Source organism: Mytilus galloprovincialis, chromosome 3 (genome assembly GCF_965363235.1).
Source record: "Mytilus galloprovincialis chromosome 3, xbMytGall1.hap1.1, whole genome shotgun sequence".
NCBI lineage: Eukaryota > Metazoa > Mollusca > Bivalvia > Mytilida > Mytilidae > Mytilus > Mytilus galloprovincialis.
This window is the reverse complement of record NC_134840.1, coordinates 105,863,756-105,891,156: the sequence shown is the minus strand read 5'-3', so window position 1 is coordinate 105,891,156 and position 27,401 is coordinate 105,863,756. Positions and strand designations below refer to the sequence as shown.

The 27,401-nt window shown below is 33.4% G+C and overlaps 1 protein-coding gene across 4 annotated transcripts; it reads right to left on the bottom strand.

The window, feature by feature from the left end:
• Positions 1 to 616: 616 nt before the first annotated feature.
• LOC143069684 (splicing factor 3B subunit 2-like) lies at positions 617 to 26,394 on the bottom strand. Of its 4 annotated transcripts, none has more exons than XM_076244442.1 (17): positions 26,190 to 26,394; positions 24,336 to 24,498; positions 21,332 to 22,170; positions 20,897 to 21,035; positions 17,970 to 18,064; positions 14,945 to 15,060; positions 14,124 to 14,202; positions 11,409 to 11,543; positions 10,252 to 10,560; positions 6,280 to 6,429; positions 5,778 to 5,867; positions 5,115 to 5,222; positions 4,646 to 4,753; positions 3,560 to 3,696; positions 2,396 to 2,594; positions 1,867 to 2,058; positions 617 to 772 (listed from the first exon to the last, which is right to left on the bottom strand). In XM_076244442.1, exons 1-17 carry the CDS (start codon positions 26,265 to 26,267, stop codon positions 710 to 712), a joined length of 3,000 nt encoding a protein of 999 aa, XP_076100557.1. In that variant the 5' UTR covers positions 26,268 to 26,394; the 3' UTR covers positions 617 to 709. The 4 variants fall into 4 exon arrangements, with proteins under 4 accessions (XP_076100557.1, XP_076100558.1, XP_076100559.1 ...); XM_076244443.1 differs by lacking the exon at positions 26,190 to 26,394 and adding an exon at positions 25,761 to 25,848; XM_076244444.1 differs by lacking the exon at positions 26,190 to 26,394 and adding an exon at positions 25,659 to 25,729.
• Between the last annotated feature and the right edge of the window lie 1,007 nt (positions 26,395 to 27,401).

Genomic DNA, 27,401 nt, shown 5'->3' with positions numbered 1-27,401 from the left:
GATTAGACCTTCAACAAATTGTGAAATTCTAACTATAACAAAACTGGTATGGAGATCTATAGCTGCCAACATCCACATCATTTTGACTCTTGATGATACAATATAGTTGTATTTTCTCATTGGTAATCATTTCACATCTCCTTATTTTCATATTAGTAAAATTTCAAGATAAACTTTTGTTCCAAATTTTGGCCAAGTTACATACAGGGACTTTAAATTTGCTCCATCTGGTGTCCCATACAATGCCTTTTCAAGTCTTTGGTAATCTTTGTTTTTTGTCATTGAATAGGTTTATAAACGAGATACTGATTTTGACTAACACTACTTTTTTAATCATGGGCTGATATAGAGCTTGACACATTATCTATTGCAGAAGACTATGTTGAATTATGGACGCCTTTTTTGTGCAGTTTTTTTTTGTTGCTATTTTTTGGTTGTTGTCTTTGTTTGTGGTGATGAATTCATACACTTTTATATATTCAATCGAAAAGGGAAAGCCTTGTATTAACCTGAATCCATTGGTTTGTTTTAATTTTCATGTAATAAATACTGTGTCTAGCTATAGTCCATTTTTTCCTTCAAAGGTTCCTTCAAATATCAAACATGTAAAAGCAAATACCTTATATACATGATTTAATTATGACGACATAAAATATGAAACAAATGACATGATTCAAGGTCCAACAAATTACAAATAAAAATATTGTCTTTAAAATTTGAATTCTTTGTATTTTTTGGACGATTTTCCACTGTCTTGCTGTTTCTTTCGTTTCTGAAATAAGAAAATAAAATAAGTTAAATTCTTTAAAAATACCTCTATTCATATTTATTCTGTCAAAAACAAACTTTGTGTAAAATGGTTATTTAGGGCAAATAAGTACAAGTTTGAAAATTTGAGTAATTGTTTTAATTTTTGCAATTTCAGGGTTCAAATTATGGCTGTTTTCAGACCTCATCCTTTAAGTATAGCCTAATGTTTGAAAACAAATATTTCCCTTGATTTGATGAAAAGCTGTAAAACTAACATGAATCATTATAAAATCTATAGATATCAGTAAGAAACTACGAAAGCAGAAAGGTTTGTTCCATAAAAACATAAATGTGACCTAGGGAAGGGACTTTGAATTCTCTACTATGGCTGGGTGTCAAATACAGTGGAATTGCAAATGGAATTTTAATTTTTGTCTACAGGTGGTAACCCCATTTTGAAAATGCCTTCCCTGGGTACCATGTATGTTTAAATGGAAATTGAAAGATTATTGAGTGAGCAAGCTCAAATACCAGATGCCCTAAACATAAAAGGGAAAAGCTTGTTTCTCATTTTGGGACTTTTAAGTGAAAATCAAATTTGTGCAAAGTTTTGATAAGTGGAAATCCTATTTTAAGTTTAAAGATATTGGCATTATATTAGAAAGGAAGGAACTGATGAAACAATCATAATTAATAGAAATATGTTTTACAAACCCCCTTCAAAAGAAATGGTCACTATTCAGATTTTTCTCATTATCAAAACTATACAAGGTTTTGATTGATTTGATTTTTGTGTTTTTAACGCCACTTTTAAGCACAGCTTTTGGGCTATTTCGTGGCGCCCAGTTTTTATTGGTGGAGGAAGCCGTAGTGCCCGAAAAAACCCACTGACCTTCCATAGGAAAACTGGCAATCCTAGTCAATTAAAAGTCAAGTGCACCCACACTAAGTTTCCAACTTACAACCTTAGAGTTGACTGGCTAGTGATTACAGTGGTAATTACTTAGATCACTCGGCCACCAAGGCCCTTTTAAGGTTTTGTAGAGCGGATGATTCATCAGCCAAGTTTGAAAAGGACTCAATAAAATGAAAACTTTGTATGTAGGGTATAATTACCTTTTGTTTAGCTGCATGTTCTGCTACCATATCACTGAGATCTTCTTTCGCTAATTGAGACTGTTGTTCTCTCATTGTCTCATCATACTTGGCTTGCATGGCTGCTGAGTCAAGGTCTAATTCTTCAGGGTTCAAGGCCACTTCAATACCCTCTGCGGAAACCTTGTCTGTTTTCTTTGCACCAGGTGCAGCCTATACAAATAGTGTTACTCAGATTTAATTTGTGGTAAAAATGAATTCAACAGTATAACCGTCTGCAGTTCTTAATTAACTAGTAGCTCCACGTGGCATCTAAACAGTCTGTTGAATCAAACCAAAGAGAGCTAATGTATGATACACTCATTTCATACCTACTGCACCTCTGGAGAAGACTTTATGAGTATGTTTTACTTGTGTCTGATCCTTTTTGCTTTGAGCAAATAAAATATGTTTAAACTAAACTAAAACCACTTTCAAATGAGATGAGAACAACTTAAGATGCTCTAATGATCTTTTTTACATAAATATGCACAGAAAGTGTGTAACTAACCGCCGTCATGTCGTATATATGACTAGATCCCATCATGGCCTGACCAACTTGTTGTTTTTTCTCTGGCAGTATAGTATATAAAGCAGGAGTTTCTCCTCCCTGGTCCATAGCATCTTCTATCCTTTTCTTCCTTAGTTCTATCATATCTGGGGTTTCTACACCTAAAGGTACTGAAGTTATTCCACTAGGTGTTACTAATCTGAAAATATATGATCAATACTAGTTAAAGCTTAGAATATAAATTCGTTATGTACTAATTTGTTCTCTTGAACTGAATTTTAATGTGCGTATTGTTATGCGTTAACTTTTCTACATTAGCCAGAGGTATAGGGGGAGGGTTGAGATCTCATAAACATGTTTAACCCCGCCACATTTTTGCGCCTGTCCCAAGTCAGGAGCCTCTGGCCTTTGTTAGTCTTGTATTATTTTTAATTTTAGTTACTTGTGTATAATTTGGAGTTTAGTATGACGTCCATTATCACTGAACTAGTATATATATTTCTTTAGGGGCCAACTGAAGGACGCCTCCGGGTGCAGGAATATCTCGCTGCATTTAAGACCTATTGGTGACCTTCTGCTCTTGTCTGTTCTATGGTGGGGTTGTTGTTTCTTTGACACATTCCCCGTTTCCATTCTCAATTTAATTGTCTATCTTTTTTTTAGTTTTTACATCAAAGGCATGAAATTAACACTCAAATCACAACTTGGTTTTTATAAATCAACTTTATTTTTTTTATTTTCTGGTATTTTCTTGATTAAATGGATTTAAAAAAAAAATGATTGAAAATTGAAATTTACAAGCACATTTAGCAATAAGTCTAGTTTTCTTAATCAGAAATGCTGGTACCATGTTATGAATCCTAACTTTAGTTTAGAACTTTAGACGTCGTGCACAGTCCAGTTTCTTACACATAATCCCATTCCTAGCCATTAAACAAACAATAAATGCTGCCTCCCGTAAAATTTTGACAATGTTAAATTTGTTTGTTCTATAGTTATAGGATATTATTGTCAAATTGCAAAGTTGATAACTTTTTTATTTGTCAGTGGACCTGTCACCTTGGGTCTTGAATAAAAAAGAAGTGCAGAAATAGCTATATAAAGTATGAAAAACAAACATTTTAAAACCTTTCAAATGTGATTGAACCTAACACTCAAACCTACCCTTCAGGACCAGGAGTAATTAAACCCGTTTCATCAGGAAGCTCCTCCTCTTCCTCTGATGACTCCTCCTCTGATGATGATTCTTCCTCCAGCTCACCCCATAATGATTTATCTATTTCTTCTTCTTTTACAGGAGCCTGCAACAAATGTAGAATGTTATCTCCCTTGTGGATACTGAATGGGGGTAGTAATGCCCTTTAACGGCAGGCGTCAAACAGTCATTTTCGGCTAACGTTAGCGACAAATTGGTTAATATTTTACCGTGATTCGTCAAATTATCCTTATCGTATTCCGTCAGAGGTCTCAAATAATTATCATTACAGTCATTTTTGGAGAAAAAAATTAACATGATTCGTCAAAATCAGTTTTTATCGTCTAAAAGAAAGTGCACATTTTATTGTCATACTCCAAAAATTACTGTTAACGTCATTTGGCAAGAATTTTTACCGTTATTCATCATGAAGGTACCTCCATTACGACCCTCCTAAATCAACTAATATGAGGCAGGTGTTGCATGTTAAAGAGGTCAAGTCTGTATTACAAACTTTATTTATATTTTATTTTTGTCATTATTGTTTTTGGTAATCAAATATATAAATTTGTGGGAAATCATAGGACTTACTGTCACTTACAAAATGACAGCATCCATCAACAGTATAGGAACAGAAGAGATACCACTTGAGTTAATGAAATTTAATTGTCATGAATACTAACAAGAAATATTTGCCATGTGACTGTAAGCAATCAATTGAGAGTGATAGTTTGACAGATTTACAAGTGAACCATCAGATGGGTAGGGAATAACAGAATACTAAATTTTTGGTCATTAAATTGATATTTAATTTATGACCATGATTAACAACCTCTTACCAAAGTTCAATTTACAACTACATAGTGTATACAGTTTATGTAGTATTATTACTATATGCATTGTCATGAGAATGAGTTTGATTCAAATGAAGTGATTTTATTTGCTGTCATTCTGTTGCATTTTGAGAGTATATCTGTTTGTTTTTCAAATGCCTATTCTGTTTAAGCTACAAGTGTTCATTGTCAATGTTTAATCATAAACTTATAATTATTTACCGTGAAATCAGCACTTTGTGTACCAAATACATCTCCATATAAAGGTTTACCATTTTCATCTACAGGGGGTTTACCCCAGCCTCCAGCATGGTAACCAAATGAACACCCCTATAAAATAAAATAAAAATAAATTGAAATCCTTATGAAAATATTTCTTAAGTGTGCACAATAGTACAATTCTCAAAAGGTGCTTTAAAGAAAGGTTCTCTATCATAGAAAAGATAATTTCATTTTATTAAACACTATTTCTTTCACCAGGAGGGCAATTTCTTTCCAACGGTAGAGGTTATCATACTGAATTTTCTAAAAGAATTCTTAAGAATTTACTATAATTCATTGCCGTTACAGTGGAACTGTCAAATATACTTGCAGATAAGATCTTGAATTGAACTTGCCTCTAATATATGTATGTCACAGTAAGGACAAGAATTATTAGTTCTGGTATAATTGCATTAAAACTTTTACTGACCTCTGGAATAGCTGCAGTAAGACCAGGAATTTTTAGGTTAGGATAAGATGGTGGAGGACCATATCTCTGCATTGCTATCAACCATGGAGGTGGAAACTTCTCAGAATTCTGTTATAATATATGACAAATCAATTGTTAAGTATTTAATATATGCAGATACTAAAACTATAAAATAAACATATCAAGGTAGTTTTAAATAGAAAATGTATTATAACATATCTTAAGAATATGAATGACCTTAGGTCATTAAGCCTATTTTAAGCATGTTTTGGGAGAAGTCATATTAAACTATATAAAAATAGTATTTTAAAGTGAAACACACACTTTTCAGTTTGAATGTCACTACTAGATAATTGTGCAGTGTTACACAATTTGTATTTATTTGATTGTCTTTAGAAATGAAATTGAAAATGGAGATGAGAAATGTGTCAAAGAGACAACCTGACCAAAGAGTTATGCTTTCCCTCATTCTTTTCTCTTTTTGGGGGGTTGGAAAAGCAAATGGGCTTTGATCATCTAACAATACTTGATATCTTTTTTTTATTTTCTTCATATTACCATCAGATATCATCATAAGTCAAACTGTAGTATCTTTCCTTTGTTCCCTACCCCTAAAATATTTGTAGGTTATTCAAACTAATTATTGTAAGTACTAGTACTCACATGTCCAATTGGCATTCCTAATGCTGTTCGTAATTCATCTGATAAATTTCCAGGTTTCTTTTCTTTTAATCGAGTTTCAAACTCTTTCCCCTACAAAATATGAAATAACATGTTTATGGAAGCTCTTATAACATTAAATACATAGTAAATGCTTTTGGAATTAAGCAAAGCTATCAGATTCTTTAACATGAAAAGATACAACTGACTTAGAAAATCATGTGTATATAAAAAAGATAGTTTTCAATATGATGTAATTTGAATCATGGGAAATATAACATTTGTTTGATGTGTTTAGTTATGCCTTCTGATAGAGACTTTCTCTTTGAATTTTCCTCAGGGTTCAGTAATTTTTGTGATTTTACTTTGTGAGTTATTTTCCATGCCCACAATGTTGGACAGTAAACTGGTTGTCTTATTTGACTAACTTATTTGGAACATGTCATACGAGTAGGCTTGATAAGACAGCCTAATTGTTTATCACAAATATTCTCTCAATATTTACCTCATAATATAAATCTCCATGTATTGTCATTTTTGGTTTGGTCTGCCACCTGAAGAAGGCATCGTGTAATTTTTGATAATCAATATCAATTTTTCCCATTTTTGGTCGGATCTTTTCTCTCATCTTAGATTTTAATGTCTTTTGGTCTTCCTGAAAAATAATAAAAGTAATATCTATAGGATTTCCATTACAAAAATTTCTTAAACTGTTACAAGCCACCATATTGGGAACTCAATAAATACTTGATTAAAAAAAAAGCTATGGCAATTAGTAAACTTTAATTTACCTTTTAATCTAAACCAGATGCTCCACAGGGCGCAGCTTTATACGACCGCAGAGGTTGAACCCTGAACGGTTGGGGCAAGTATGGACACAACATTGTGATTAAATAGTTGACACAGCATAGGTTTCTGACACAGAATGAATGTGGTCTAATGAACTTAAAATACTTTTTTTGCCTTTGAGCAATTCACTATGCTGTTGAATATTAATCCTCTCAAAAACATGTTGAAGAAATTTTCTTTTTATTTATGAAATCTGAAATGAGAAAAATTTAACCCCCCACCCCCATTTGTTTTCACATCCCCCTTTCCCTTTTTCCAAAACTGATCTCAATTCAAATTTCTAATGGAGTTTGCAACAATAACTACTCATTTAAATACATCATAAAATATTAAAATGTAAAATAAAGTGCTTGTTATCACTGAATGGTAAAGATTGTTTTAATTTATCAGTTGGTAGAAAAAGTAAATATACATTGTATATTGTATAAAACAATGATTTAAGTTGATTCAACTACTATTCTGGACAAAGAAAGATAACTCCAATTGAAATATTAATTATATATCTGTATTGTATAAAACAAAGATTTAAGTTAATTCAACTACTATTCTGGACAAAGAAAGATAACTCCAATTGAAATTGCAATTAGATATTTCTTGCTATTGCGTAATACTGAGTAATTGAAAATATTTGCTATTGCACAATACTGTGCAATTGAAGATTTCTTGCTATTGCGCAATACTGTGCAATTGAAAATTTCTTGCTATTGCACAATACTGTGCAATTGAAGATTTCTTGCTATTGGTGAATACTGTGCAATTGAAAATTTCTTGCTATTGCACAAAACTTAATATAATAATTTTAGATCCTGATTTGAACCAACTTGAAAACTGGGCCCATAATCAAAAATCTAAGTACATGTTTAGATTCAGCATATCAAAAAAGCCCAAGAATTCAATTTTTGTTAAAATCAAACTTAGTTTAATTTTGGACCCTTTGGACTTTAATGTAGACCAATTTGATAACGGGACCAAAAATTAAGAATCTACATACACAGTTAGATTTGGCATATATCAAAGAACCCCAATTATTCAATTTTTGATGAAATCAAACATAGTTTAATTTTGGACCCCGATTTGGACCAACTTGAAAACTGGGCCCATAATAAAAAATCTGAGTACATTTTTAGATTCAGCATATCAAAGAACCCCAAGGATTCAATTTTTGTTAAAATCAAACTAAGTTTAATTTTGGACCCTTTGGACCTTAATGTAGACCAATTTGAAAACGGGTCCAAAAATTAAGAATCTACATACACAGTTAGATTCGGCATATCAAAGAACCCCAATTATTCAATTTTTGATGAAATCAAACAAAGTTCAATTTTGGACCCTTTGGGACCCTTATTCCTAAACTGTTGGGACCAAAACTCCCAAAATCAAACCCAACCTTCCCTTTATGGTCATAAACCTTGTGTCAAAATTTCATAGATTTCTATTCCCTTAAACTAAAGTTATAGTGCGAAAACCAAGAAAATGCTTATTTGGGCCCTTTTTGGCCCCTAATTCCTAAAATGTTGGGACCAAAACTCCCAAAATCAATCCCAACCTTCCTTTAGTGGTCATAAACCGTGTGTTAAAATTTCATTGATTTCTATTCACTTTTACTAAAGTTAGAGTGCGAAACTAAAAGTATTCGGACGACGACGACGACGCAAGACGACGACGACGCCAACGTGATAGCAATATACGACGAAAAATTAAAATTTTTGCGGTCGTATAAAAATAAATAAATCATAAATAACATAATTTATGTAAAATAAATTGTCTCCTTGCTATTGAGAATACACATTAAGGGCATACGATACAGTTACAAGGGAGGTAATGATGTTTCTAACATAAAATGTTATTTTCGCGACATCAAACTGTGGCATATCGGGAAAAGATGCATTTTTCGACTGATTTTTATCATTCAAACTGATTTAATTTGAAAAGAGTGCATGGACCCCAATTTTTTAAAACGAAATTTTGTTTCATTTTGCTGGGAGATTATGTGAACCAAATTTTATATAACTGTAAATAGTGCAATTTTTTTTAATGTTGATAAATATACAGCACAAAATTACGATTTTTTTCTCAATTCATGACCATTTTATAAATATGCGTTATTTTTGAATAAAAAAATGTGTAAGGGTTCCGCGGAACCCAGTGTCTCGCCTACTTTTGCTGTTAATCACACACTCATCAAAAATGATGAAAAAAATCAATAAAATTATTCCTCTCTATACTATCTTTTGATTGTCAGAAGCTTCTGACCAAGTTTGGTAAAACTCCAGGCTAGTTTAAGAGTCTTAAAAATGTTTTAAATACTTTAACTGCAGACTGTATGTAATGTTAACTGGAAGAAAAACTAAGTCCATTTATAAGTAAAATACGGGAAAAATGGAATTTTATTTTTACAAAATTTACTTCTGGATACTATCTACTGATCATAAACAAGCTTCTGGTCAAGTTTCTTACAATTCCAGGATAGTTTAAGAAAGTTATTAAAATTTTTAAAACTTTAACCACAGAGTGAATGTAATGTTTCCTGGCAGAAAAAACTAAGTCCATTTATAAGTAAAATATGGAAAAAATGGAATTTTATTTTTACAAAATTTACTTCTGGATACTATCTCCTGATCATAAACAAGCTTCTGGCCAAGTTTTGTACATTTCCAGGATAGTTTAAGAAAGTTATTAAAATTTAAAAAACTTTAACCACAGAGTGAATGTAATGTTTCCTGGCAGAAAAAACTAAGTCCATTTATAAGTAAAATACGGAAAAAATAGAATTTTATTTTTACAAAATTTACTTCTGGATACTATCTAATGAACATAAACAAGCTTCTGTCCAAGTTTCGTGCAATTCAAGGATGGTTTAAGAAAGTTATTAAAATTTCAAAAACTTTAACCACAGAGTGAATATTTGTGGACGCCGACGACGACGGAATGTAGGATCGCTATGTCTCGCTTTTTCGACTAAAGTCGAAGGCTCGACAAAAATGCATAAGTTTTTAGAATACTTATAAAGTACAGAAATTACAAATAATTTAACAAAAAAACAATTTCTTTTTATCTTTTAAAACAAAAAAGTTATGGCTTTCTTTCGAAAGTGAAAATACTGCCACAAATCCGAATTTTGAGCAAATATACAAAATTTCAACCTCATTTAACTCAAAAAGTAGCACATGAAGGTATATTTTTTATTACATATTTATTTTAATCAGGCAAAAAATAGCCTATATGGAAATGTTCGTCAAACTGTAAATACAGGATCAAAACTGTATCATATGCCCTTAATTTTTTTTCTCACATTAACCATTTATGTGTAAAATATCTTCTTTAAACTTTCACAAGTGTACATACAAGCTGCTTTTTCAAGAAAGAATCTATATCCAAAAAAACAGTATAATATAAATCCAGAAATTGTTGAGGGTTTTTTATTCATTTACATAATGCGACACAGTGAATATCGCATTCTTATATCTTATTCATATATCTGTATGCAGATTTTCTAGTAATGGCAATAACAAATGTACGCAAGAATTCTGTATTTACAGTATTTCATTCTGTCAATAACACTTCCCATCGTACAGTAAACAAAGGGATGTATAATGTAAAGAACTAGATAATATTGCTTTTAATTTACCTTTTCTTGGAGAGCTTCTCTCATCTCCATTATTCCTGTAGCTTTGATAAAATCTGGAAGATCAAATGGAGGCTTTTCTATACCACGCTTGCCTTGTAGATATTTCCTTTTAAAGCACCAATGTCTTGGTACAGGTACTGTGTTCCTTGTGGCTTTCAGACATACCAATAATCGAGGATCCTGTGCTGTAACGTCATGCATTTCGACTACGTCAGGTCTACCGACAAGTTGTTTTAACTGGGCCACAGACAATCTAGTCATCTTTTTTAACTTTTTCTTTGACATTTTTGGATGATCATCTTTTTTGTCCTATAATCAAAATGTTTATTGTAGTATTACAACACTCAATGTCAAATCTTAGCTGTTTAAGGCTGACCTACAGAATTGCTGATAGATTAAATACAAATAAATACACAAGTTATTCCTCATTCTTTTCACTCAAGATGGACATAAAATGTCCATTTTCTTCTGCTACAGCACAAAAAATATGACTATTACAAATTTAAAGATTCTTAAAAATATTTGGTCAGTATCTGGGCTTGATTTTCACTTAGAATTTGTTTGTTCTACTTTTTACTTCAAATACGAAAATTTTGGCTGAAGCCCTACTTTTCATTGATTTGTTGCAGTAAGACTATGAACATTCTGACAAATGGTGAAAAACTATTACCGTAAATAACAACCAATTTTCAAAATAATTGCTAATCAGATTTTACTTAAAATCAAAAGTATGATTGTTAAAGGCCTATAACACCAGCATAAGTGGAAATGAACAAACTAAACACCAATTTTGTCATCAGAAGAAAAAATTGAAATTTGAAAGATGAGCAAGTGATGTATCTTTTTAAACGAAAAAAAATATCTATATATCAGGAACTTGATTTTCAGTAGTTTTCGTTCGGTTATGTTGTTCATAAGTGTTTCAGGTCTCGTTTTTTTATATAGATTAGACCATTGGTTTTTCCCTTTGAATGCTTTTAAACTGTCATTTTTGGGGCCCTGTATTGCTTGCTGTTCAATGTGAGCCAATGCTCTGCATTGAAGGCTGTACTGTGACCTATAATAATTTTTCTTTTATTTTGACTTGGATGGAGAGTTGTCTCATTGGCACTCATATCTTTCAGAGGTATAATTCTCCTGTTTATTTTCCTCCTTACATCTGTTTCCATTCTCTCATCATCCTCATCATCCTCTTCCTCAAACATTCCTCTGGGCTTAACTTCCTCCGGTTTCTTTTCTGCTTCTTTCTTTTCTTCTAAAACTTTTTCTTTTGGCTTTTCAGCTTCTGATATCTATAAAATAATAATCAAAATGTATATTATTCATGTCTTTGTTTTTTGGATTTTGCTTTGTATTTTCATGAACATTTTACATTGAGTGAAAAAGAGTAGAATTAATGAAAAGAAAGCTCATCAAACGTGATAGAATCAAATGTAATACTGTATGAATTTTCAAATTTATCTTTTTTAATAACAAGAAAATAAAGTTAAGAAAATAATGAAAGCCAGGAACATTCTCATGAATGCCATTTTTACATTGCACGTCATTAGAGCATTTTGATATTTTGACACTTAGTTTTTTCTTTAAATTGATTTTAGTAATGTAAGTCAGAAATTGTGAGAAGTTTTCATTATTTTGAAAATTGCATTGGATAGATTTTGTGAAAAATACAAAACTTGCATTGGATAGATTTTGCAAAAATAAAAAAAACCTTGCATTTAAATTTTGATAGCGCTATTTGTATACAGCACCTCCTGGTACCCCAATACATCTCCTGGTACCCCAATTCGTATGTGTGCCTTTTTCTCTATTTTCCAATTATTGCCATAATAAGAACACACAAAAATTTACAGAAGTAAATGAGCTTGTTGAAGACATGTGCACAACAGCCAAGGTGGCTATCTAGGTACTAAATGAGCCTGTTCAAGACATGTGCACAACAGCCAACGTGGCTATCTAGGTATAAATGAGCTTGTTGAAGACATGTGCACAACAGCCAACGTGGCTATCTAGGTATAAATGAGCTTGTTGAAGACATGTGCACAACAGCCAAGGTGGTTATCTAGGTATAAATGAGCTTGTTGAAGACATGTGCACAACAGCCAACGTGGTTATCTAGGTATAAATGAGCTTGTTGAAGACATGTGCACAACAGCCAACGTGGCTCTCTAGGTACTAAATGAGCCTGTTGAAGACATGTGCACAACAGCCAATGTGGCTATCTAGGTATAAATGAGCTTGTTGAAGACATGTGCACAACAGCCAACGTGGCTATCTAGGTATAAATGAGCTTGTTGAAGACATGTGCACAACAGCCTACGTGGCTATCTAGGTATAAATGAGCTTGTTGCAGACATGTGCACAACAGCCTACGTGGCTATCTAGGTACTAAATGAGCTTGTTGAAGACATGTGCACAACAGCCAACGTGGTTATCTAGGTACAAGTTATTAGCTATATATAAAGGGGGAATTAAAAAAAGAGTTCATACTGTACAAGATAAGGACATATATTTGGTCCTAAAATTTGACTGAATTTGCTGTATTAAAAATTTGTAAACAGAATATCTTTATGGGAAAACTGGCTCTCATCAATGGTTGATCATTTATTTTTATAAATGCATGTTTAGGCCACGGTTTTTTAATTTGTTGGTTTACGGATCCGCCGACCCGATTTTGCCGATTTTCAGAATAAAAATAAAATTGACTTTTCATGGTTTTTTATTCCCGCCGACCCTAACAAATGCATTATCCCTGAAAAATAATTAAAATATTTTTTTTATCAAATCAAATGCATTAATCACAAATAAAAGTGATAACACTTTCTGTTGTGAAAAAATAAAACTTCCAGTATACGTTTCTATAAATAGACAAATCAATTATAACTGACCTTGAATTGTCGTTTGCGCAAATAGTTTTGCGAAACGAATCCCGTGTTTAAAACCAATTACACCATAAATTCGTTTCCCTTATTTGTCATCATTCCGTAAGATGCATCATCTCAGAGAAATAGACTTGTCCAAATATGGACAGGTGGAATACATCAGTTAAAGTACTGAATGCTAACAAATCATTTGGAATTTTCTTGTTTCATAGAAAATAAAAAAAATATCGACCATTTGGATAAAAAACGGGAATGCATGACAACAGATTAACCCGATCTCTCGTTTTTCCAGTGGACGAGTCTATTACGTTTTTCGACACTTTGTGTTGAAACTTATTTTCGTACGACGTTTTTACATTTTTTTCTTTCTCAGTTTTCGTGCTTGGAGATCATTATTCATCAAGTTTTCTGGAATTGATTAAGAGTTACGCGAATGTGTTTTTCTTGTTTGTGAAATGACGATTCAATTTCGTCTTTGTCCGTGCAACTCCCCTTTTTTACGGGAAATTATTAAACAATGTCAAACGATGTTTGTGACAACTGAGCAATAATATTTCATCGAACTTTAAGTTAAGAAATGATAACAAAATAGCATATTAAACATATTGTTAGAAAGGTGAAATATATATCTATTTTGCATATTTTTCTGTCTTGAAAGATATTTTTTTTCTTTTTTTTCCCGACCGACCGACCCAACTTTTTTATGGGGAAAATCCGTAAACCAACAAATTAAAAAACCGTGGCCTTATATTTGGTCTTTGTATCAAATTAAAGCAACATGAACTTCACAGCAATATTTTGTAATGAAATTTTCTTGTACAAATGAATGTTGTGCAAGGAACTATAGAAAATCAGAAAATATATTTTTGTCATTGTAAATGATGCTACTCAGTCTCAGCTTCATCGCTAATGTGTCTGGGCTAATCAGAACATTCATAGCAGTGGTGTTCTGTTTATGTTACAAAAACTTCTGCTGACAATATAACCTACCTTAAAAGCTTCAAATATCTTGGCAAATGTGTAGTAATTAGGATCAGAAGGATCCAGTTCTAACTGTTCTTGTACATATCTGAAAGAAAAAAACATTATCATAAATATAATAAACTCAATGATAATTTAAACAAAAAGCATGAAAAACACTTTAATACAAAACAACAAAAAGAATGAATCTAAAATAAAATAAAGAGCATTTTTCCATCTCAGAATACCTTTAAAAATTTTTAATCATACATTAACAGTTACTTAATCTACATTAAGATAAAACTTATTCTACATTCATTAACAGTAAACCTACCCTACATTAATAATAAACTTGCTCTACATACTGTGCAGTCCAGTGTATCCGTGCACTTAAGACTTATGACTTCACTTCATTCAACTAGATAATATTTTGTAATCACATTCATAACATACTTTTATTTCATAAAATCTTCTGTTTGTATGGTTTCATCCTCTATTTTTTGTGTAATGTGTGTCCAAAATTAGGGAAACCCTTAATGGAAATTGTCCAAATATGGTAAATCACGGGATTGCAGTTATTAATTAACTCTTGAACTTATCAATTTTAATGTTTTTTATCCCTTCAGAAGGCTAAAACAATAACAAGAACGATTTTGTTTGTGTTACTGTGTTGATATGAAAAAATCAGCTAATGCGTGATATCACAGGCCGCCTGGGACTCCACTGTATATGTAAACTTACTCTACATTAACAGTTAACTTACTCTCCATTAACAGTAAACTTACTCTACATTAACAGTAAACTTACTCTCCATTAACAGTAAACTTACTATATATTAACAGTAAACTTACTCTACATTAACAGTTTCCTCTGTAGTCGTCTCCTTAGGTTTGGGTGGCAGCTGTTGCTGCATCAGTCTGTTCTTTTTCGACTTCTTCTTCTTCTTTTTCTTCCTTCTATTCTTTGACTACATAAAACAAGGGAAATGATACTTAAAATACTTATATTCCATGACAACAGTTGTATGGTTAGTGTGACAACAATTTACTCTCTCAAACTAGAAATTGTAAAGTATTTTGTACTTCTCTGGGCATAAAAAATTTGCAGTTAATCAAATGTCCATCTACCTACAAATAAGAAGCTATACAAAGAAACATAATCTATAGAATGGTCAGCCTGTCCTTCAAACTTTATGGTTTTGCCAATATACTGATCTAACATTCAATGCCCATCTTTTTCCTCCATTTTTTCCAATTACCATGGAAAAATTCCAAAACTTGCAAATAATATTATGACATTATACAGTAGACTTCGGCCAATCGGATACCCAAAATGTCAGCTAAAAATATCCGTTTACCCGATATATTCAATTAGACGATGAATGTATATTCATTGAATATTCTGCAATTACAAGTAGATCTAAATCTAATCCTGAGATGTTACTAACCCTGACAATTGCTTAATATGTGAAAGGACTCCCCACCCGTATTTTCGGAAGAAGAAGAAGAAGAAGGGCTAGAGGAAGCTGGAGATGATTTTTATCAGTTGCATCACCACGATGTTTGCGTAAAAAAATATCAGCTGTTTATGTAATGATTAAACTTGTTTACACTTGCAAATCCTATATTTATTAAAATAAATCAAATATTAATTCAATATGTCCTGAAATATTCATGTGAATTATAATCTTCCATCCATAGTTTGTCTTTATTTGTTTAGTAAACAAATTAATATCCATTATTTACATTTTCACACAGGTAAACTAATTGGGCTATAAATAGATTAAAGCATGTCTGTGTAGAATCTCTAAGCTAAAATCGTAATTGTTATAATTTTATTTCTTTAAATAATCAAATTTAATTTTATGAAAATAATCATGATTGATAAAATATAATTGCATAAAGTTTACGTTTTCTGAAGACTATTTATGTTTAGGTCATGGTTCTAGAGGCTTCTTCACAAATTTGTAAACAAACCAATATGGTGGCCATGACACATGGTTATCTTTGCACCTCTTGCACATGTGAAAAAATATTTAGAACTGACAAAAGTCAGATTTCTCTTGTCAAAAGGGATTTATATTTATATTGCAATAAATTATTCAGAAGGAGGTACATTCAGTTTAGATTATATTTCTCATTCTATGAGCATTTTGAGTTTAATCAAAATTCTCCCAACAGAAACCAATGAATAAAGACAACAGTTTAATAAGAAAAAGATCCTTTTTATTTATTAAAAACAAAATCTTCATGTGGGCAAAATTGTAAATTTGTAACTTCCGGGTCCATTTCCTGTCAGAAAAACATTGAAAATATCCGATTGTACATGGTTTTTAACAAAATTACCCGAATATTCTTATCCGATTTGCCGATATATTCTTATATCCGATTACACGATGCAATTAACATTAAACATATAGGGAATGGTTTGGTGTTTTGAAATAATATTACAATAGCCGATATCCGATTAGGTGGAGTCTACTGTATTCTATAGTAGTAATTATAGCTCTCTGTTTCAAGACATCTGTTCAAAAAGGAATTAATGGAGAACTATCTACATAAAATACGCTGCATGTAAAGCAATCAAAAATCAATCAATCCATATAGAATGAACAATTATTTGGGTCAGAAACCTGAACTACAACATGTCTACTCAAATAGAACTATCAACCAACCTCAAGTTGTTTTTATGAATGAGTTACATCAGTTGACCTGATATTCTTATTGTGATGTAATACCACAACCCTTGTGACAAATGAAATATACAGGAAAGAAAATGAATTTGATAGTTGTCTATGGCATGATGGGTAATAAACAGCTGCGCCATGAGCGCATGATACGCCGACGTCTTGTGTGGAAGTTTTATGCAATAATCATAAATAGTTTCTGAGAAAGTTTTAAGCAATTACCATTTATTGCTTTTGAGACACAGCGGGACATGTGAAACCCCCAACCTGTTTTTTTTTTTTACAAATATCACTTAAATAAAATTTTGAATCAAACCAAAAAGTATACAGATCTTTAGATTAATATAACAAAGAAGTGTGTACAGTTTCAAGCAATAATCATAAATTGTTTTTGAGATACGGCGCGACATGTAAAAAAAAACCCTCCCCATTTTTACAAAATACTCAATAACTCAAAAATAAAATTTTGAGTCATCACCAAAAAGTATACAGATCTTTAGATTAATATAAAAAAGAAGTGTGTAAAGTTTTAAGCAATAATCATAAATCGTTTTTGAGATACAGAACGACATGTAAAAACTCCCTCTCCCTATTTTACAAAATACTCAATAACTCAAAAATGAAATTTTGAATCATCATCAAAAAGTATACAGATCTTTAGATTAATATATCAAAGAAGTGTGTAAAGTTTTAAGCAATAATCATAAATCGTTTTTGAGATACGGCGCAACATGTAAAAAACCCTCCCCCTTTTTTACAAAATACTCAATAACTCAAAAATGAAATTTTGAATCATCACCAAAAAGTATACAGATATTAAGATTAATATAACTAAGAAGTGTGTAAAGTTTTAAGCAATAATCAAGAATCGTTTTTGAGATACGGTGCGACATGTGAAAAAAATCACACCCCTGTTTTAGTTACAAAGTGCCGTAACTCAAAAAGTTTAAATCTTATTTTCACCAAAAAGTATACAGATCATTTGACCATCATAAAAAACATTTATATTAAGTTTCATGAAATTTAGATAAGTCGTTCTCAAGTTACGGTGCGACATGTTTACGCCGGACAGACAGACAGACGGATGGACACCGGACATTTGTATACCATAATACGTCCCGTCAAAATTTTGACGGGCGTATAAAAAAGAATTCTAGATGGCAAGGGAGAGAACTGAAAGCTTTACCTACCTCTTTACTTGCATCAGGTTTTTCTGTCTCTTCATCTTCATCTTTATCATATGTTTCATATCCAATATCTTCATCTATCTCTTCTTCTTCCTTAACTGTAAACAAATAATGTACATAGTTCAGTCTATTACATCTTTAATCTTATTTTTTGCTAAGGGCTATTCCAGAAAAAAATGTATGGGGGGGTTGGAAGGCACATTATATTAACTAGATATCTTTGAGATGGGAGCCATCTCTGTGGGCCCCGCTGTGAATAATGTGCATTAAAAAATTGTATCTTTACCATAAGACATGGGTTTGTCAACTGAAATCAAAGTTTTTGATCTTGACCTTTGACCTAGGAAGTTGTAAATAAATTATGACACACCCTTTGGTGTTGGTTTATAAACATGTCAAGTATAAACTTTGAAATGATAACGGTTCTCAAGATATAGAGCGGACACAATCTTTACCATAGGACATGGGGTTGTCAACTGAAACCAACGTTTTTGACCTTGAACTTTGCCCTAGGCAGTCGTTCATAAATTATGACACACCCTCTGGTGTTGGTTCATATACATGTCAAGTATAAACTTTGAAATCATAACGGTTCTCAAGATATAGAGCGGACACGATCTTCACCACAGGACACAGGGTTGTCAACTGAAACCAAAGTTTTTTTACCTTGACCTTTGACCTAGGAAGTTGTACATACATCATGACACGCTCTCTGGTGGTGGTTAATAAACATGTAAAGTATAAAGTATGAAATCATAATGGTTCTCTAGATATGGAGCGGACACAAAGTGTTACGGACGGACAGACTGATCACTATAAGGTGACCCGCCTTTGGCGGGGTCCTAATAATACATGGGTGATGGGTATCAGAGCAACGTTTCTCACTATAATGCACTATAATTCTTGTCTGGGTGGCGGGTGCTGACAAAAACTGCCTTCCACCCCCCCCCCCCCTACATTTTTTTCTTGAATAGCCCTAATGGTTTTTTCTGCATTTTTATCATTTTATTTTATTAATAATTCTAAATTTTGTTACAAATATATTTGCTAGATTGGGTTAATACTAAGAATTTTTATGAAGAGGAAACTAATAAGCTGAAAATCACCCTAACATAGATCTAAATCATCACCCTAGCATAGATCTGAATCATCACCCTAACATAGATCTAAATCATCACCCTAGCATAGATCTGAATCATCACCCTAACATAGATCTGAATCATAACAAATCACCCTAGCATAGATCTGAATCATCACCCTAACATAGATCTGAATCATAACATATCACCCTAGCATAGATCTGAATCATCACCCTAACATAGATCTGAATCATAACATATCACCCTAACATAGATCTGAATCATAACCCTAGCATAGATCTGAATCATCACCCTAACATAGATCTAAATCATCACCCTAGCATAGATCTGAATCATCACCCTAACATAGATCTGAATCATAACAAATCACCCTAACATAGATCTAAATCATCACCCTAGCATAGATCTGAATCATCACCCTAACATAGATCTGAATCATAACAAATCACCCTAGCATAGATCTGAATCATCACCCTAACATAGATCTGAATCATAACATATCACCCTAACATAGATCTGAATCATAACATATCACCCTAACATAGATCTGAATCATAACCCTAGCATAGATCTGAATCATCACCCTAACATAGATCTAAATCATCACCCTAGCATAGATCTGAATCATCACCCTAACATAGATCTGAATCATAACAAATCACCCTAACATAGATCTAAATCATCACCCTAGCATAGATCTGAATCATCACCCTAACATAGATCTAAATCATCACCCTAGCATAGATCTGAATCATCACCCTAACATAGATCTGAATCATAACAAATCACCCTAGCATAGATCTGAATCATCACCCTAACATAGATCTGAATCATAACATATCACCCTAACATAGATCTGAATCATAACCCTAGCATAGATCTGAATCATAACAAATCACCCTAGCATAGATCTGAATCATAACAAATCACCCTAGCATAGATCTGAATCATCACCCTAACATAGATCTGAATCATAACATATCACCCTAACATAGATCTGAATCATCACCCTAGCATAGATCTGAATCATAACAAATCACCCTAACATAGATCTGAATCATAACCCTAGCATAGATCTGAATCATAACAAATCACCCTAACATAGATCTGAATCATAACAAATCACCCTAACATAGATCTGAATCATAACAAATCACCCTAACATAGATCTGAATCATAACATATCACCCTAACATAGATCTGAATCATCACCCTAGCATAGATCTGAATCATAACAAATCACCCTAACATAGATCTGAATCATAACCCTAGCATAGATCTGAATCATAACAAATCACCCTAACATAGATCTGAATCAGAACAAATCACCCTAACATAGATCTGAATCATAACAAATCACCCTAACATAGATCTGAATCATCACCCTAGCATAGATCTGAATCATAACAAATCACCCTAACATAGATCTGAATCATAACCCTAGCATAGATCTGAATCATAACAAATCACCCTAACATAGATCTGAATCATAGCAAATCACCCTAACATAGATCTGAATCATAACATATCAGACATATTCAAGTCAGAAACCTGTAATTAAGTCATTGTCGTTTGTTGATGTGTTGCTTATTTGTTTTTCATTCATTTGTTGTACATTAATTAGGTCACTTGTTAGAATTGTCATTGCAGGGCCTTTTATAGATGACTATGCGGTATGGGCTTTGCTTGTTGTTGAAGGCCGCACGGTGACCTATAGTTGTTAATTTCAGTGTCATTTGGTTTCTTGTTGGAGTTTTCTTACTGGCAATCATACCACATCTTCTTTTTTATAATCATTTCCCGAAGTAAAAGTTTTTAAGTTACACTTACCTTTGGGTTTATTCATTTCCTCTATCTCCTCTACCGACACACCCACTTCCTGAGCTCTGGCGTCTTTAAAAGCTAAGATCTTCTCCAAAGCTTGTGGTAGTTTAACCTCTTTTTGTTTCTCCTCTTCTGGTGGTTCAAACTGAAATGCATAACAAATATTTCCTAATTATTTTTTTAATGTCTAGAATATTGATGGTTTCAACATAAAAAAAATTGCACTTAAATTACACAACAACTTTTTGTCAAGTCTTATTTTTTGGTAACTTGTGAGTCTTCATTTTTAATTTAAAAGATAAACAGTTTGAGAGGTTGAAAGTGACAAGACATGAACAACCATTCTTTTTTCATTCATCATATTGTTAGGAAATCCATATTAATAACTCCAGCAGATCTGGTAGTGTCTGTACCCTTGGAATGTTATATAAAAAAACTTACCTTTGGAGGGGGTAGTTTCTCCATTGGCTGACCTGGTGGCCCTGGCTGACGACTCATTGAAACATTCGTTGGTGGTCCCGGGGGTCGACTCATTGCAACAGATGTTGGTGGCCCCGGAGGACGATTCATTTGAACACTTGTTGGTGGACCAGGAGGTCCAGGAGGCCTTCCACCTGGACCTGAGCCTGGTGGTCCACCCATTAATGACTGAGGTGGTCCTTGTGGTGGTCTAACCATTGGTGGCCCTGGCTGTCCTGGACCCATCTGTGGTGGCTGTTGTGGTCTTGGTGGCATATTTTGTGGTCTTTGTGGAGGACCCACACCCTGTGGTCCCATCTGTGGTGGAAACTGATTTGGTGGTGGTCCCTGTGGTCTCTGTGGCTGTGACATTGTTACAGGTGGTGGACCTCTTGGACCACCAACTGGCTGTTGCATAGGTGGTCTAGGTGGACCTTCTGACATCTGTGGGTGAGGAGCCTGTTGCATTAATGGAGGAATTGATGGTGGTCCACCACCAGGAGGCATGAATGGGGGACCAGAAGGTGGTCCACCACTGGGTTGCATATGTGGAGGCATTCCTGACTGCATCAAAGATGGAATAGGAGGACCAGGTGTGGTCTGCATTAAAGATGGAATTGATGTAGGATCTGGTCCAGACTGCATCAATAGTGGGGGACCTCCCCCAGACTGCATCAAAGGTGGAGGTCCTCCAACAGATTGCATTAATGGTTGTGGCCCAGTGTTAGATACTGGAGGTCTAATTGACTGTGCCATCAAACTAGGAGGTGGTTGCTGTGGTGGTCCTGAAGCTGGTGGCCCAACTGGTGGTGGCCTAGGAACTGAAAATGCAATAAATATAATTATTGTCTAGCAATATAATATCTCCCACAAAAAGTGACCAAAAGTTAGCGTGCAATAAATTCCAATATTACACTAGTGCAATAAATCTTCAAAATTCATGACGTCATCAACGATAAAAACTTAGTTTAAACCAACTTTTACTTTCAAATATTATATTGCTATACAATAAAGGGGTTATTGCATGAATATTGGGGAATATTGTCCCTTGTAGAACATATATTGCACTCGCCAGCTCCTGCAATATAATATTCTACTCGGGAAATAATTCCCCAATATTCATGCAATAACCCTATAATATTGGAGTAAACATTCTATTGTCCTTAATTTCATAAAACAAAATATAAAATAAGGAGTGCAATATTTATGTCCTTGGAACAAAATGATTTAAAAAAAAAAAAGTAATGTTTGTTATTTAGATTTTGAATTCATTGTTTCAGAATATTGAAAATAAGATATGAATAGAAAACACAAGAATGGTGTTAGGTACACAAACTTGTCGTTTTAATGAACAATGTAATCTAAGAAAAATTTGTAAGGGTTCCGCGGAAACCAGTGTCTCGCCTACTTTTGCTGTAAATCACAGGCTCAACAAAAATGAGGAAAAAAATCAATAAAAATATTCCTCTTGATACTATCTTATGATTGTAAGAAGCTTCTGTCCAAGTTTAGTAAAAATTTAGGATAGTTAATGAATCTAATAAATGTTTTGAAAACTTTAACTGCAGACTGTATGTAATGTTAACTGGAAGAAAATCTAAGTCCATTTAAAAGTAAAATACAGAAAAAAATGGAGTTATCTTTTTACAAAATTTACTTCTGGATACTATCTTATGATCATAAATAAGCTTCTGTCCAAGTTTGGTACAAACCCAGGATAGTTTAAGAAAGTTATTAAAATTTTAAAAACTTTAACCACAGAGTGAATGTAATGTTTCCCCGCAGAAAAACTAAGTCCGTTTAAACGTAAAATACGGAAAAAATGGATTTATTTTTTTACAAAATTTACTTCTGGATACTATCTTATGATCATAAACAAGCTTCTGTCCAAGTTTGGTACAAACCCAGGATAGTTTAAGAAAGTTATTAAAACTTTAAAAACTTTAACCACATGGTGAATGTAATGTTTCCCCGCAGAAAAACTAAGTCCGTTTAAAAGTAAAATACAGAAAAAATGGAATTTTAGTTTTACAAAATTTACATCTGGATACTATCTTATGATCATAAACAACCTTCTGTCCAAGTTTGGAAGAAATCCAGTATAGTTTAAGAAAGTTATTAAAATTTCAAAAACTTTAACCACAGAGTGAATATTTGTGGACGCCGCCGCTGATGACACCGACGACGACATGTAGGATCGCTTAGTCTCGCTTATTTCGACTAAAGTCGAAGGCTCGACAAAAATGTATACATTTAGAACAAATAACTATTTTACACAGAATATGGTTCAAGATAAAAAATCAAGTACATTTAAAACAAATAATCATTTCAGAAGTTTATAGATGTGGTAGGTAGTCTTATTTTTTCAATCATCACTGAAATTTCATTTTAAACCCAGAATTGGAGCCAGATATGTCTTGTTCTATAATTTTTGGTGAAGATTTGATTTTCCTGTACATCTACATCTACATCTCTATCTTCAACTGTTTGAGAGCCTGTTTAACCAACTTTCTATTTCATAATTAATATTTTTCTCTTGGAGGATCTTGGTGTTTCTCTTCTTGTTTTCCTTTTTGAACCTCCCTCTTCTTATTTTCTTTTATGTTACCCTCTATGAACCTACCTGGTGGCGCTTACTGTTGTCTCACTTGTTCTTCTGATATTTTTTGTTTCCCTCTATGAACATACCTGGTGGAGTTTACTGTTGTCTCACTTGTTCTTCTCATGTTTTTTTTGTTTCCCTCTATAAACATACCTGGTGGAGCTTACTGTTGTCTCATTAATCTGTTCTTCCCATTTTATTTTCCGTTTCCCTCCATGAACCTACCTAGTGCAGCTTGCTGTTGTCTCATTTGTTCTTCTCATGTCTTTTTATGTTTCCCTCCATGAACCTACCTAGTGCAGCTTACTGTTGTCTCATTTGTTCTTCTCATGTCTTTTTATGTTTCCCTCACATTTTATTTTCTGTTTCCCTCCATGAACCTACCTGGTGGAGCTTGCTGCTGTCTCATTTGTTCTTCCTGTATTCTCTTTTGTTCTTCTTTCTGTGCCTCCATCATTGCAATCTGTTGGTTCCTTAGTAACTCAGCTTCTTTCATTCTCCTTTCATTCTCTACTTGATTAATTGCAGCCTGTTGTTGCTGAAGTAGCTGGAAAATAAAAAAATTTCAATCAGCATCTGAAAATACTACTTCAATAATACAGATGAATAGAATACCGAAGAAACAAATACAAATGCAGTACTGTTGATCCATCATTATTCGTGGGATATCAACTTTTGTGGATTTCATAAATAGAGTGTTTAGTCCTGTCTAAGGAGCCTGTTGTTCTGTGGTTATCATTGACTCATACACCATCTGCTTATTTAGATTTCTCAACGAATTTAAACGGTTCAACAAAGTTCAAATTTTCTATAGATTTATATGCTGACCAGAAAATCAACGAAATTAAATATTAACAGGGTGTAAATTTTCGCTTATTTTTGTGGATAGAATAAAATTGCCAAAAAAAATTCTGCCAATTAAAAAGTGCACATGCAAAGGTATTGATAAAAGTTTTGACTCTGACAAAATTATAAATGCCAAAATATTTCCATTACTGTGGCATCATTATTATTCGTTTTCGTGGATTTCATGGGTACATGTTAGCCACAAAATTAAACTTTTTTTACAGGCTTGTATGCAGACCTCGGCAAAGCCATGTAATTAAATATTCATCAACATACAAGTTGTCTTCTATCCATCAAAATTGGTACCCACAAAAATAAATGAATCCACAGAATCTTATTCAATGAAAATGGCATAGTTTTACCACCGCGAAATATAGGGTTTAGGGGTTTTATTAGGTAAACACCTCAGTCAGTGACCTCACTCTGTTATTGCCCTGATGACTAACCTGTTGTTGTTCCATCATTTGTTTCTGTGATCTCTCAGCCTCTATTACCTGTTGTTGATGTCTGACTCTCAGTGACCTCACCCTATTATTGCCCTGACTAACCTGTTGCTGTTCTATCATTTGTTTTTGTGATCTCTCAGCCTCTATTACCTGTTGTTGATGTCTGACCCTCAGTGACCTCACCCTGTTATTGCCCTGACTAACCTGTTGCTGTTCTATCATTTGTTTTTGTGATCTCTCAGCCTCTATTACCTGTTGTTGATGTCTGACCCTCAGTGACCTCACCCTGTTATTGCCCTGACTAACCTGTTGCTGTTCTATCATTTGTTTTTGTGATCTCTCAGCCTCTATTAGCTGTTGTTGATGTCTGACCCTCTCACCTCAGTGACCTCACTCTGTTATTGCCCCGACTAACCTGTTGTTGTTCTATCATTTGTTTTTGTGATCTCTCAGCCTCTATTAGCTGTTGTTAATGTCTGACCCTCAGTGAACTCACTCTGTTATTGCCCTGACTAACCTGTTGTTGTTCCATCATTTGTTTTTGTGATCTCTCAGCCTCTATTAGCTGTTGTTGATGTCTGACCCTCTCACCTCAGTGACCTCACTCTGTTATTGCCCCGACTAACCTGTTGCTGTTCTTTCATTTGTTTTTGTGATCTCTCAGCCTCTATTAGCTGTTGTTAATGTCTGACCCTCAGTGAACTCACTCTGTTATTGCCCTGACTAACCTGTTGTTGTTCCATCATTTGTTTTTGTGATCTCTCAGCCTCTATTAGCTGTTGTTGATGTCTGACCCTCTCACCTCATTGACCTTACTCTGTTATTGCCCTGACTAACCTGTTGCTGTTCTATCATTTGTTTTTGTGATCTCTCAGCCTCTATTAGCTGTTGTTGATGTCTGACCCTCTCACCTCAGTGACCTTACTCTGTTATTGCCCTGACTAACCTGTTGTTGTTCTATCATTTGTTTTTGTGATCTCTCAGCCTCTATTAGCTGTTGTTGATGTCTGACCCTCTCCATCATTTCCTGTTCTGATGACTGTTTATTCTGAGACTCCAGTAACTGCTGCTGAAGAGCTACCTTTTGCTGTAAATCTTCATCCTCCCCATCCTCGTCCTCATCCTCTTCCTGTGTTTACAAATTTATCAAGAAATCAAAAACATTTTATATACACATTTTTCTATAGATTAGACAGTTGCCTTGGTTTTCCCGTTTGAATGGTTTGACACTAGTAATTTGTGGGGCCCTTTATAGCTTGCTGTTCGTTGTGAGCCAAGGCTGCGTGTTAAAGGGTGTACCTTGACCTATAACGGTTTACTTTTATAAATTGTTTCTAAGATGGAGAGTTGTCTCATTGGCACTCACATCACATCTTCCTATATCTAAATATTAATCTTTTTTAAGTGATTTTTAATATTCGTACAGTAAAGAGGTAGGGTTGATTATTCCCGTTTATATTTATCCTGTAAGCAAGCATATTTTTGTTGAATGTTATTTGAATGATTTGACTTGTTCATCACAATATGTCTTTTGAGAAAGTTTCTAATTTTTCATTTGTTTTCATCAACACAACAGACAGGTGCTACCATTATCTGGAGCTCAGGATTGGGCCATTTTTTTTTCTCTCTGGAATTCCAGATTTAATTCAGATTGTTCTGATAGCTTTTTCACTTGATTATTATCAATTTAATTATTAATTTGACTTTTTAATCCATTAGAATTAGGATTCATAGTCTACTCAAAATACACAAAATGCAATTCGTAGAATAATCTTACGGAAATGCAATAAAATATTTTTATTTCGGCTATCAAACTGAGTGTTGGTTGGTAGCCAGGAAACAGATACTGTCAAACCTGGACAAGGGATAACTGAAATAATTAGTGAATTGAAGTTTTAATTGAGGTTCAAAATTTTATATATATATGTCTACACCGGGACAAGAAGAAGGTGACCTGACAAGGTCAATGATGGTGACCTTTTTTTATAGCAGGTGTCTGTATATTATTTTTACTCATTCCAATAAATTCTTTTTTCATTTCATACAGCGTTTTTTCAATTTTTATGTCCCTGTTGAAAGTGATTTTATTCTTTAATATAACCTTGTACCTGTCAACTTAGTATGAAGTGAACTTACTTTACTGCCATAAGCTTATATA